The 13,400-nt window shown below is 44.1% G+C and overlaps 1 protein-coding gene across 9 annotated transcripts in view; it reads left to right on the top strand.

Annotated features, from left to right (window-relative positions):
• DGKD (diacylglycerol kinase delta) overlaps positions 1-12,624 on the top strand; it is an 86,291-nt gene extending 73,667 nt beyond the window's left edge. For 8 of the 9 annotated variants that reach the window (XM_038415889.2, XM_038415887.2, XM_038415884.2 and 5 more), the window contains 7 exons: positions 2,902-3,053; positions 4,188-4,299; positions 4,449-4,541; positions 4,927-5,046; positions 5,366-5,483; positions 6,833-6,963; positions 8,189-12,624. In XM_038415889.2, coding sequence (XP_038271817.1) covers positions 2,902-3,053; positions 4,188-4,299; positions 4,449-4,541; positions 4,927-5,046; positions 5,366-5,483; positions 6,833-6,963; positions 8,189-8,278 — 816 coding nt within the window. In that variant the 3' untranslated portion in view covers positions 8,279-12,624. The remainder of the gene's footprint in view (positions 1-2,901; positions 3,054-4,187; positions 4,300-4,448; positions 4,542-4,926; positions 5,047-5,365; positions 5,484-6,832; positions 6,964-8,188) is intronic. The other variant, XM_038415885.2, reaches the window with a different exon arrangement.
• Positions 12,625-13,400: the final 776 nt, after the last annotated feature.

Here is a 13,400-nt window from a genome sequence, read left to right as displayed (position 1 = left end):
TCCAGTGTAACAAAACTCCCCATGTGAGCTCTGCCCATCCTCTCAATAGGGATTAAAATTTTGGCTTCCTGAATGTTTTCTATCCCTGACGAAAAGAAAAGATATAAGAATGGGGGGATGGGGAGCACATAGAAGTCCTAGGCTGTGGGGAGAATGGGGGACCCTAGTATGGGTGAAGAGGCAATGGAGGGGGTAAACACATCCCCTAATATGGGGGGCACACAGAACTCCTGACATGGTGGGGAAGGATGTGTTGGGAGAACCAGGGAACGACGGCACACAAAACCAGTGGGATGGGGGAAGGAGGAACGGGTTGCCCAGAGCCCCTAGCATGGGAAGACAGTGGGGGACAATGATAAGGGGGAAGAAGACAGTGAAGAAATGGGGGCCACATAGAACCCCTGGCAGGGGTGGAATGGGGGGCACATAGAGCCCCAGGCATGTGACAGATGGGGGGTGCACAGAGCCCCTGGCATTGTGAGGGAGAGAATGGGGGATTATGGTATGTGGGAGGGGAACATAGCAGACACACAAAGCCCTGGCATATGGGGGCAAAAGTGGTTGCAGAGAGTCCCTTAAATAGAGGGAGAGGGGAGAGTGGCACACAGGGAGGCTCTGGGGAGAATGGAGGGGTGCCTGGAGTCCCTGGTGTCTGTGATGATCTTGGTCTACAGCAGCAACAAAGTGGGTGACCCTTTAGTTCACTGCACACTACTCAAACCCTGCTCTGAAGAGAGAAGTGTTAATTTCCTCATGGGATTTTCTATGGTGCGCATCTCTTGAGAGCTCACAAACATTAATCATTCTATCTTAGCACCCCCTCAAGATGAGAGGGTCTCATCCCTGTTTTACAGCTGGGAGCACAGGCATGGAGAGAGTACAGTCAAAAGTGTCCACTCATTTTGGGTGCCCAATTTGAGACACCTGGGGCCTGATTTTTCTTCAGACTGCTTAGCATTTGTAAAAAGAAAAGGAGTACTTGTGGCACCTTAGAGACTAACAAATTTATTTGAGCATAAGCTTTCGTGAGCTACAGCTCACTTCATCGGATGCATTTGGTGTGAAGTGAGCTGTAGCTCACGAAAGCTTATGCTCAAATAAATTTGTTAGTCTCTAAGGTGCCACAAGTACTCCTTTTCTTTTTGCGAATACAGACTAACACGGCTGCTACTCTGAAACTTAGCATTTATAGCACTTTCTATGCTCAAAGCCCTGTTCCCACTGGCTTCAGTTGCAGTTCAGAGTGCTCAACCCTTCTGTAAAGCAGACTCCATGCTACCAAGTTGGTCACTCAGAAAATGAGGGGAACACAGTTAGTGGTCATCTATGAAAAGTTTTGTTTAAGTGAGTTGCCCAGCATCAGCTAAGAACTCTGTGGCAAAGACAGGGCTAGACTCCAGTTCTCCAGAGTGATATTCAGCTCCCTTAACTGTGAAACTGTCCTTTCTCTTCCTGCAGTCCCCTGTTTCATTCTGTACTCACCTCCCAACTTCTGCAACAAATGAAGTAGGGGGCCTACAGACAAGTCTTCTTTTCTACACAATCCTGCGTCATTCCCAGAGCAGGCCCATCCTGTGCACTGAATGAAGCAGAGAAATGGTCCTGTGGAAAATTAGTATGTGATCATGTAATTAAAGGCTGTATTATAATGCATATACATAAGGGAGGGCAAACTAAGGTGGTACAGGCAACCTTAATACTAACTTCTGAATGCTTGACTTTTCATGTTCTTTTAACATAGTTTTGTGTGTGTGATTTCCTGCATTTTTTTTAAAAAGCAAACTGGAAAAACAGTTCTAGTATTTGACACCTACATGGGTCATCAGCAGGGTTGGAAACTTCAGATTCATCACCTAGACCTCTGCCATTTGAGCTAACAGACAGCAATAGTAGGTTGACTGACAGCAATAGTAGGTTGTCATCCTCTGTATGGACCAGCACGAGAGGGATATGGACAGACAGTTTGGTAGTGGGTTTCATAGATATTAATTGACAGCAGAGAAACGGTGAGACTCAATCTTGGGTTCCATTCCAGGCTCTAGATGGGAGTGTACTCTAGTGGGCCCTGACTCTTCTGCCCATTCTCCTGAGCTTGATCCCTTCTGCCCAATCGCCTCCAACCTGTCCCAGATCTGTCTCTTCCGCAGTCCCAGCCTCCACCCTAGCCCCCCTCAATACCCTACCCCCCTGAGGTCATGTTCTAGCCCCATATTTTTAGCCTTTTTCCATACTGCCTTGCCAGCAAGGGTGGGGTCACTCCCTGCTCTCCATTCTGATACCTGGCCCCAGGGAAAGCCCTGCTCAGCCCCAAGTTGGAGTATGCCCAGTGTGGATGGAATCTTCAAGGACTTCACCTGTCAAGCTCTAGCAAGTTTCTACTGAGCATGTGCGAACTGCAGTTTTTAAAGGCTTATAACTTGTCCATATCTGTGTGGATTTTCATGGAGAAAGCCAAATGCCCGTTCCTTACATAAAGGCCACCCCTTGCCAAAATTTCAAGTCCCTGCTCCAAAGCATGAGGATGCTAAAGCTTCTCCAAGAAAAGGTGACCACAATTTTTTGGCATTGCCAAACAATGCAATTTTTCCCTAAATTCATTCTCAGGAACATCTGAACTGTTTGGACTGAAATTTTCAAACACAGAAAAAAAGTAATAAGCCTGAGTCAAACGTCCAGCGTGGGAAATTTCAGCCCAAATGTTTGTCACATTTGTAAGCAACTGAAAACAGAAGGGTCTTATAATGGGGTGTGTCAAGCAACCTTCATAATTGGTGGTGCTACCAGACCTGCCTGTAATACAGGCACACACAGGCCCTGTGGGAAGGCTGATGGAGTAAACGTTGAAATGCTTTCTCTGGGAGATTTGCAACGTAGTTTTGTGTGCATTTTTCTTGTTTGTAGGCATTTGAGAGCACCCTAAAGTCCTGGGAAGATAAACAGAAGTGTGAGTTGCCCCGGCCCTCCTCTTTCTCCCTGCATCCAGAGATCATGTCTGAAGAAGAGTCCACCCAGATTAACCAGTTTGGTCAAGCAGCAGGAGCTCTGATTCATAGGTGAGACCCGCTTCTCTTTTCCTTGGGCTCACAGCCCTACTCTGGCATCTTGTTCCTCTGGGCTCATGAGGCCCCCTCCTGGCTTCTGAGTGTGGTGCTCATTGTCACACTCTCTTTCATTCCAGAGCTGTCTGTCTTGTCTGATCACCTGCAGTGCTGTCTGTATCCTTGGGAATAGCCTAGAGCAATGTATAATTTCATCCGCTCACTGCACTACCGTAGCTGCACCAGAATTTAAATCTACAAAGTGAAGTTTTTTCAGTCACTGTGGACCAAATTCAATCCTGGCATAAACAAGCACAGCTCCCTTTGTTCCTTCTTTCAGGCTGAGGTTAATTTTATATTTTTAAAGAACGTAGGGACTTAGGGTCATCTGTTGTTCTAGCCCTAGATGTTGCCAGTGAATTTGTCAGAAATGAAACAGCTGCTTCTCAGGGAAGAAGTCAGACTTGCTGGGGACCTTTAACCCAGAGCCTCAGCAGAGATTTGTGAAAGAGGACTTTCACACCAATATGCAGACTTGCACTCTTTTTGCAGGTGTCCTGCTCGCTGATACTGGCATTTAGGAGAAAATGCACAGAATGGAACACCACAGAAGTCTTCTGTGAACTACCATGCGCATAGCTGCTGCTAAAATCACAGCCTATGTGTAGTATAGGGCCATATTTTAGACTCTAGCCCTGAGTTTTGCTTTGCAAAAAAGAATGTGTACATGTGGAGTTGTGTGCACATGCCCTGCATTTGTGTAAGTAATTGCATGTGTATATTCATTGTCAGGCACAATTTAGTGCCAAAGCGTAAAAATTAGTGTATTCTTTCAAAAATCCCTTTAGACATGCACGTTCAGGTATTGCAATCAGCTCAGCTGTCCTTGGGCTGCTCTTTCTTGCTTATGATCTGGTAAAACGTGCCAGGGTTAGACTTGTGCTACTTTTATAAGATCATATAAAAGGGATGCCTTGTTTGCCTTGCCCTATCCGTGGCAGATCATCTGGATGGGAACTGAACTGCCAGAGTTCAGATTACCTACATGAGCACTGCCATGCTGCTATGTCCATAGCCTTAGCACCCAGAATGGCATTGGAATAGAAAAGAATGAGGATCAGCTGACATAGTCTGTGTTTCTCTCCACAGCATTCGGGAAATAGCACAGTCCCATCAAGACATGGAACAGGAACTTGCTCATGCAGTCAATGCCAGCTCCAAATCTATGGACAAAGTATACGCCAAATCCAAATCGACAGAGGTACTGCTAGGCAGTTTGTTTCTTAAGCTTTGCTGCAATTTTGTGACTGTTTTCTGCTTTGTTCTTGTTCGCTTCTCTGAGACTCCTTTCCTTCTAGCTATTTGACTGCTGTATTTTCTGGCCCTTACACATGTTTTTTGTTGCCACAGGGTCTGAACTGCAGCCTGGTTGTAGAGATGGTGAATAATGTTAAAGCCCTGCATAGTGAGACAGAGCTTCTCCTGGCTGGCAAGATGGCACTGGTAAGGAGGGATAAACAGAAGGGAACGGCTTGGAGGTAGTTTCCCTCAGTCTGTTCTCTTACTGTGGTCATGGCATGAAGACAAGATCTTGCGGGCCTCTGGACTCTTGGCTTTGTTACAAGTCAGTGCAAACTTTACCAGGGGGATTTAAACAAATTGTGCCATCCATTGCCTCCATAGTTTGGTAACGTTATGCATTATATAACAAGATCAGGCTGGTTAGCTCTGAGCTCTGGTTTCTTGAGAGGGAGGAAACTTAATATGGTCTAGAAAGGAATGTCTTGATATGTGGTTTCTTTAAAAATATCCCAAAGGAGATAACATGCTCTGCATTCCACTTTGTGGTTCTGAATGCTGTTTGCCTTTGGTTCTGTCTCTGATGCAGCAGCTGGATCCTCCACAGAAGGAGCAGCTTCTAGCAGCCCTGACAGACATGGACCTGCAGCTGAGGAAGCTAGCAGACATCCCTTGGCTATGGCAACTCATGGAGCCGAGCGATGAAGAGGTAATAACTCTCAAACACAGGAGCAAAACAGTTTCCCTAGGTGCTTCCTCGTTAGTTAGTTCTGCTCATCTTGCTTCAGTGACTTCCTGTGGGTAGGTCACAGGTGTGAGACAGAATCAGTTCAGCAGAAAACTCCATGAAGTTACTGCCAGAGGTCCCTGGGTTGACATGGAGCTGACCATTTTTCTTCCCCTTCCTGACCATGAGATTGGAAGCTCTTTCCTCTCTACAAGAACTAAGCTGAACTAGGTGCTAGGTTCATTCAGATGGTATGGATTTGAGACATAAGTTTCATTGATTTCCCTGTGTGTTTCTGCAGAACCAGATGCTGGATTATTCCAAACGCAGCCGCAGTGGCAAATTTCGGCTGGTGACAAAATTTAAAAAGGAGAAAAACAACAAGAATAAGGAAACTCGTAGCAGCATGGGACTGCCTGGTACCAACTGGCTATGTATTCACTCTGTGTGCCTCTACATCTCCTGTTTGTGCACACACACACTCTTCCCCTCCTCTGCCTGTGTCTCCATTTGTGTCTTTCTCTTTCCTCTGTTTTTCCTTTCATGTACTTTTACTCACACATTACACTAGCATTCTGTTTAGTGTGTTTCTTTTTCACTTAGCAAAGTAGCTTTTTTTTCTGTGCGCTCTCTCTGAACCATAACACCCTGCACTGAGCGGATATTCCCAAAGACTAACTGATGGCACGCTCCGAAGAGGTCTACCAAGACTTGGACTGTTCTCTGGAATGTTTTGGGAGGGCTGCGGGAGTGGACTTGAGGATTTTTGTCTTTTAGCAATCAAAATGACTCTGGGGCCCAAGTCCGCATAACTCCAATCTTCCCACTGCTGATGCTCCCTGATGTGGTTAATGATGTTTCTCTCATTGATTCGCCCCCAGGGTTTAATCAAGTCTCATGTCTAATTGGCTGGGGATCCTGCATCACCACTGGTGCACCTTGAGCTCTAATCCTATTGGTCAGTATGATAAAAACTGGCCCATGAAATCAACAAATTGACTGGTATCAGAACACTTTCTCTCCAATTGTGTTAGTTGATTTTTGGTTTATATTCTACCTATGAAAACTCTCTACCACTAAAATTTGGGAGTACTACTTGTTCTATGGGTATTGTCCTCTCCCATGGAATTGTGGGTCCTGTCACTCTTTCCTCCATGACCTCTCTTTTCACTGGGCTTGTGGGGTCTTTTCTTTCTCTTATTTAGAGACTAGTCTGGAAGCTGGAGGTCCCCCTGTGTTCATTGCCAGTCCTCCCTCCCACATCAGAGGGAGATTTTACTATCTTGTCTATAAAGCACTTGATGAGCCATGAATGTAGAAGGAACTTATGTAATATAAGTGCCAGTATGCACTGTTTACTCTAAAAGAACAATAGAAAATTAACCTGGGTCTGATTCTCTCCTAAACATTTTGCATGGCTGTTTTGTTTTTTAAACAGAGGGAAATTGAGTTTCTTACTAGACATGGTGGTAAAGTTTCAGTCACAGCAAGACAGTGACTGGACATGGACATAAACAGACCCCCATGATTCATTGTATCTAGTCTCTTCTTAAGAGAATGGCTCTGATTTTAATCTGACCTCCTTCTTTGTTTGGGATTGTAGCTCCTGTTGTCAGTCCTCCTCTCCTTCATTTGGGGTTGTGGTCCTGCTTGACATTCTCCCTTGGCTTTCCTTTTGGTTTTGGATACTGTTGGTGTTCTTTCTCACTCTCTCTTTCCTCTGGGCTTTTGGGTACTCAATGCACTCCTGCTTTTCCATCTCCGACAGTTCACCTCTGGGGAACGGAGGAGGTTGCAGCCTGGCTTGAGCATCTCAGTCTTTGTGAGTATAAGGATATCTTCATCCGGCATGACGTCCGGGGCTCTGAGCTCCTGCATCTCGAACGGCGGGACCTCAAGGTACTTTCAAGATCAGCTCATCAGAAATAGCCAGCTCCATCTGCATGGCCTTTTGTGCTGAATGTGCTTGGAAATGGCCTGCATACCGTCCGTTCCCCGTGGCTTTGGCTAGATGAATGGGTTCATCATGGCCTCATTTTACTCTCTTCTCAGGTCACCTAATTAAAATGAATAGTAGGAAGCTAGCATAAATAGTCAGCCATTAGCCCATAGGCCAGAAGTCCAACTCTTTCCCAGTTTCCTAAAGTTGTGGTCCAATCCAACACCCAAACTAGTCGTTGTCGAGAATCTCTTTATTTTGAAGCACTGTGAAGCAGAAGGATTTCAATGTTCAGCTCACTCTCACTCCTTTACAGAATCAGTCATGATATGGGCTAGTTGGAGTTGAGTGTGTGTCTGTATTTGAGGGCCTGCAGATCATTGCATTTGCTTTTAAAAAGAAACAATCATAGTCTTAGATGAGACAGTTGGACGGAGACTTGTTACTTATGCTGCTTGTTGAATAGCCAGTCATATCCTTAGAGAAGAGAAAACAGTACCGCAGACCCACTCTGCAAAACTTCACAGAGCTCCTCCCATCATCAGGAGAAGCTTTTTCTGGGAAGGGAAGTTATGAAGATCGGTGACTGATTATATGACTTGCATGTGACACAGGAGTATTTGTGGCCCATGAGTTGTGTGTGTGTGATAAATGAATGTCCATAGTATTTTAATTTGTGACTTGCCTTGTGTTCTGTGTGTGCAGTGATTAATGTGATATACGAGTGATAGTATGACTCCTGTGCATGACCTCTTAACTATTTTCTGTGATTTCTGTGCATGGTACCTGAGTGTTCCTATAGTTATTCTGTGTGATCTGTGCCTAGCTGTATTCTTTACCCAGGAGTTTTGTGGCTGGCTGCTGACTTAGTTAGATATATATAGTCCTTTCTGCACATGGTTTGATCTCCTGGCTAGCCATGTACTTTGCATCTGCGGCTGGCCATATGGTTTGCAGTTGTAGCTAGTCACTGCTTTGTTCCAGTTCTATGATTGTTGGTTACTTTGTCTTGCTCTGGTAGGCATTCAATGCTTGGTTTAAGCATTCATATGACTGTAAGGTTTGTAATCTTTCTATATGGTTTCCTTCTGTTTTTCATGATCGACTGATTAGTTCGTAACTGTTGATTGGCTGTCTAGCATTTTTTTCCTGTGATAGAAGATGTGTTTTCCTCTTTTCTTCCAGGACCTGGGAGTGACCAAAGTGGGTCACATGAAGAGGATATTACACGGGATCAAGGAGCTGAGCCGGAATACTCTTGTCAGCGAGGTTTAGCCTCTGTTTTCACAGCCTGTGTCTACCATTCCCCCTAACTTCTGCACAGCATTCACCTCCCAAAGCAGCTATGCTCAAAACTGTTGCTGTTCAGAGTTCATATCAGCCAGTCATGGTGCTACCATTTTTCATGTGGGGTACAGTTGCATCTGGCAAGAGGCACCTTATCTGCTGGTGGGGGTGGAGCCTCCCAGAAGAGAACTCATCAGCCATTTGAAGAACCCTTTCCTTAGACATGGAAAGTCTTAGTTCTGGTGACAATGCAGGACAACTGACAATTGCAACACAGCTACCTTTAGTGTGTGATTTCATCATATTGGAATTATTCAGGGCAAAAAATGTATTGGCCAGTCATAGTCTTTTCAAATCCGAGACTCCCACTGGTCTGTATGTGACAGCTGTATCTGATAATGCTCAAATGGGGCAACGCTTGTCCTTTTGGCCTAGTGGAGCCTCCTTCTGGATACATCCTTCAATTGCATGTGACCTGCAAGAGAAGCTCAAAGCCAGTGCAAGTCTTCCCTTGCAGTGATTCTCTCTGTGTCACTTATGCCTTGCAACAAACAATGCATGTGGTTACAGCCTTTTGCACCAGCCTACAGTCTCACCCTTGGTCTGTGTCTGTCATTCTTCTTCAGGCAATGATGGTAGTGCAGCCAAATTCACAGCCATTGCAATTAGGTGAAAATTCCAGCCAGTCACAGAGGACATTCTCTGGCTAGCCCCTTATCCCTTGACAATAAAGCAAAAATAGTGCAGGCAGTTCACTTATTAAATCACCCATTCAGTATTCATCTTTAGGAGACTTGGGGGGAAGAGCCACTCAGGGCAGGAGGGGTAAGTTAGCCAAATGGGATATAGAAACAATTCAACCTACTTTGTTAGGGGAGCAGCATGTTAGGCACCAGATTGGAGCCAGTTAGGAATGGCTTCTTTTCAGGTCAGTGCCATTCCATGGCCACAAGTGAATGGACCTGTGGCTTTAATTTATATCCAAGGGCAAAAAACACTCCCCTCTCTTGAAGGATACGAAGCTATCATTGAAACTTGCATCTTTTCCCCTATTTAAGTCTTTGTGCTGCTGTTCCCTCTCTGGTCTCTCTCAAGCTGCATTGTTCACAACAGTGCTGGCAGATGCCAAAGGAAGCAGGGTCACTTACTCTTCATGGTACTGTACCTGCTACTAAGAGAGCATGTGCCTTGGAACATTGAGGGATTTTGTAGAAGCATCTGGGGTTAGTGTTGCATGGCAGAGGAGTATCATGTTGAAAAGTGATGCCCCTTTGGCAACTAGCCTCTGATGCCAGCACGTGGAAGATGGGAAAATCAGCACTTCTGAATCAGAGGTTATAGACTGCTTCCAGATCCTGTTTTATTAACTAACCTCCGTCAAGTGACTGGCGAAGCCCAAAGCCCAGCAGACCTAGTTTAGTTGATGTGATTATAATTGGGGAGCGGGCTTGCTGGCAGTTAGCACCAAAAAGCTGGAAAAAGGGGAGGACTTTTTCATTACATCTCTTGTATGTGTTTATTTTTTTAAATGAATGGCACTTAGCTGACCCTGCCTATAGGCAGGGAAATGAGCACATACACAGTGCACACAATTTAATTTCTGAGTACAACTTACTTTTCCTGTTCTTCATAAGGCTTTTTTTAAAACTGCCTTAGCGCCATATAGTTAACTGAACCTGCAGTGTCAGACATGTTTTATGTGATGGGAGACTATGAGCCAATTTCAGCCTTCGTACAAACTCCTTTGAATTCAAGAGAATTTACCCCAAAGGTTATTTGGGCCTTGAGTGTACGGTCTTGTTTTCTCTCCAGTTCTTGTCTCCCTACACATCTCCATTTCGAACAGAGGACATTGGGGTTTGCTTATGCAGAGTGGAGAGAAGGCTACACCTGCTTGATTCCCATAGCAAAACACCTGATATAAACCATTGTAGTGAGGGAGCAGAAAGAGGAGATTTTGCAGCTCTGCTCCAAGAGCTTTTCCCTCCTTATTCTTCACTAGCATCCCTTTCCACAATGATTTTTTTTTCTTTATTAGTACAAAGCCCTCTTACTGCATTGGATCCCCTAGTATATTGACCAAGTAAGAATCATAGACAGTTTTATTTCCCAAAGTTCTCTTCCAGCTGCTTTCATTTGCTTGTTTGGACACTGATCAAGGCCTGTGTGAGTGTTAGGAAAACCCACTGGTAAGCGGAGCCGTTGAACATAATGAAGAGTACTGCTGCACTTTTTCATTCTTACTGATGATAACCAAGTAGCACCCGCTTCATGGTATTTGCAAGAGTGTGTGTGTTGGTAGTAGTGTATACACAGGTAGGAGAACACCGCAGGGAAGAGAAGTACCATGTGATAATTCTGAAGGAAGATGCAGCAAGGAAAGAAGGGATTTCTCTCTTTTTGCTCAGATTGTGAAAGAACTACAATTCTTGCTGACTATGCTTCTTTAAAATTCTTGCTGACTATGCTTCTTTAAGATGCCTCATGGTTAGAAGAACAGTGTGTGCTTACCATGGTTGCATTACTTAGTTCTGGATGGATTCAGTTCTTGCCTCAATAGGAACAAGTTCCTCTGTATTTTTCTTTTCTAATCAGACTGATGGTGAGATCCTAGCAGGTCCCCTCCTGTCCAATCATACTACTTAGAACTACATCTTATCCTAGGAGTACTGAAGGTCACTGGTTTATCTGCTTTTGGCAATGTGTCCATTTAGTCAAGGAGTTAAACTCTGCACTCTTTATTTCCCTTTGTGTATGCCAATATATTTCTTTTCATTGGTGAATTTTCCAAATATGCTTATAGCAGTGTCACTCTCCGTTGCATTAGCTATCCTCCAGCAGCATCCTATGGGGATGGAGACACACATTCTGCCTCCTTTTGAGAGTTAGACAATGGGATCTTATATTTAACCCGAGTGCCTTTGGCTGTGCATGAGGTACATATCTAAAGAGAGGGTGTACCACAGTTCCACTGGGAGTAATGCCATTTCTCTATAGCTCAGGCCCTGGGTCTAAAATGGGAGCACTGGTGTCAAACATCAATGAAAGATGTCTCCATGCCTTTGATGGTCAGACTGAAGTTCTAGCTTATCTATTCAGAGTTGTCCCTCTGGTGTCTGATAAGCTTTTCTGTAGGAGAGAAAATGGCTTGGACAACTCAGGAAAACCAGACTGAAAAAAAGTCACTGCTGCTTTGCCAAAAACAAAACTCTCCTGCCCTGTCAAGCAAAACACCCACTTGCGAGAAGTTAGAACTTCACAGGTCTCTTGTACAAGTTCAGTCTTTTAATTAAAATGTTACTAGTGTCAAGGCCTCAGGGCACCTTCTGCCTCATCACTCCACTCTTCTGGCAATGATTTAGGAGGGGAGGAGCAGTGTTTTACTTTGGCAAATTGGGCATGTGGTTTCTGTTACCAGTAATGGAAGTTCAGTGCCTCATTTACCAGACATTGCAGTGGAAATTTACTCCTTGGTGGCAGATTCTGCCCTGTCACCCTATTCAGCCCCGTTCAATTCTTGAGGTTGCATGCAGTATGAGTTAGAACAAGATTTGCCTACTAGCTGATCAGGAATGTTTTAGTGTGGGCCTCCTCCGGGAGGGAAGGGTTTTTATTTATAACATGGTCTTACCTGTTTTGCTGGAGTTCCTTTACAGTGCTTAGATTATAAGCATTTGACCAAGAACAGCATGTGCCAGCTGTTCAGTGTAGGTGAAGTGTGTTGTTTATTCTGTTTAGTTCTAGTGGAGACTTGTATTCTGTCAGACCATGAAGACTTGATCAGTATACATTTCAGTAGAGGGATCCCATCTCTAGAAAAGCGCCTCTGCAGCTAGGAACCTCAGACTGTACAGATCTGCTTAGTCCCAGAATTTCTTGGACTGCTCCCAACTCCTATTCAAAGCTTCTTTTGTTATTTTAGTATTATTTAAAGATGCATATATGAGCTGTGTGATAAAGTGAAAGACTGTTTACACAAAAAAAATTTGTATCTTCAGAAACGTGTACTGTAAAAAAGAAAGATGAAAAATAATATTGTTTATAAGGCTGTCAGCAGTAATCACGTGTCCATATCGCTGCCTACCAACTGTTATTCCTCAGGGGTGTCCACACTATTCCTGTGATTCTGTCAAAAACATAGGGAAGTATCTGGATCCCTGTACAGTTTGGAAAGAAGGTTTTGTGCCTTAAGAATGGGATCTGCTCCCTTCCTATTTATTATCGTAATTTATACAGTGATTGCCATGGAAACGCCTCTTGTATTTTATGTACATAGTTTGCTGTTGATTGTTGTAAATAAGTTGTTCTTGTATATAAAGCTAACCTGTTTCTGATCTTCCGGAAAAGAATTCCTTTGTTATTATCTTCATCATGCAAGTGGGCTACAAAATCCACTTATTGCCTCTTTCCCAACAAGAAGCTCTGCTTTGGGACGATGATTTTATCCTGAATAGCACCAAAAGCTCAGAGGTTCAAAGCTGCTTCTGGGGTAGGGAGGGTGGGGGGGCGGGCTTAACAAGGAAGTGAAGAGATCATAACTATGATTGATGTACATTAATTTATAGCTGTTGCTCATCACATTGGCTTAATCAATGTGTGCAGGAGGAAGTATTTATTTGAACTTTATTAGACAAGTATCTATAGCCAGAAATGTAAAGAGAAAAAAAATATTTCAAATGCATTGGTTCTAACGCTGCAAATGCTACTGCATAGTTTCCGTGCGTACAAGACTAGGTACATGACCAGATGTCCCAATTTTATAGGGACAGTCCCAATATTTGTGGCTTTTTCTTATATAGGTACCAATTACCCCCCACCCCCGTCCCAATTTTTCACACTTGCTATCTGGTCACCCTATATAAGACCCACTGCTAGAATGGGCATAGACCCCTTGGGGATTTGAGAGGAATTTAGGTTCCCCTTTCAAGTGCCAGCTGTATTTTTTTTGAGTGACTAAGAGAAATTCCAACATTCCTTCCTAAACATGAGAGGTTATTCCCCTCCTGTGATCTAGTATCCCTCTGCATCAAATTTTTTGAATTTTTAGCTGCTGTTGTAACTCTTATCTCCAAACTTGATCACACAGGCTCCTGGATCATCAGCGTGTTAC

The sequence above is a fragment of the Dermochelys coriacea genome, chromosome 9 (genome assembly GCF_009764565.3).
Source record: "Dermochelys coriacea isolate rDerCor1 chromosome 9, rDerCor1.pri.v4, whole genome shotgun sequence".
NCBI classification, from domain to species: domain Eukaryota; kingdom Metazoa; phylum Chordata; order Testudines; family Dermochelyidae; genus Dermochelys; species Dermochelys coriacea.
Note: the sequence above shows the minus strand (reverse complement) of the source record. Positions and strands in the feature narration are given on the sequence as shown.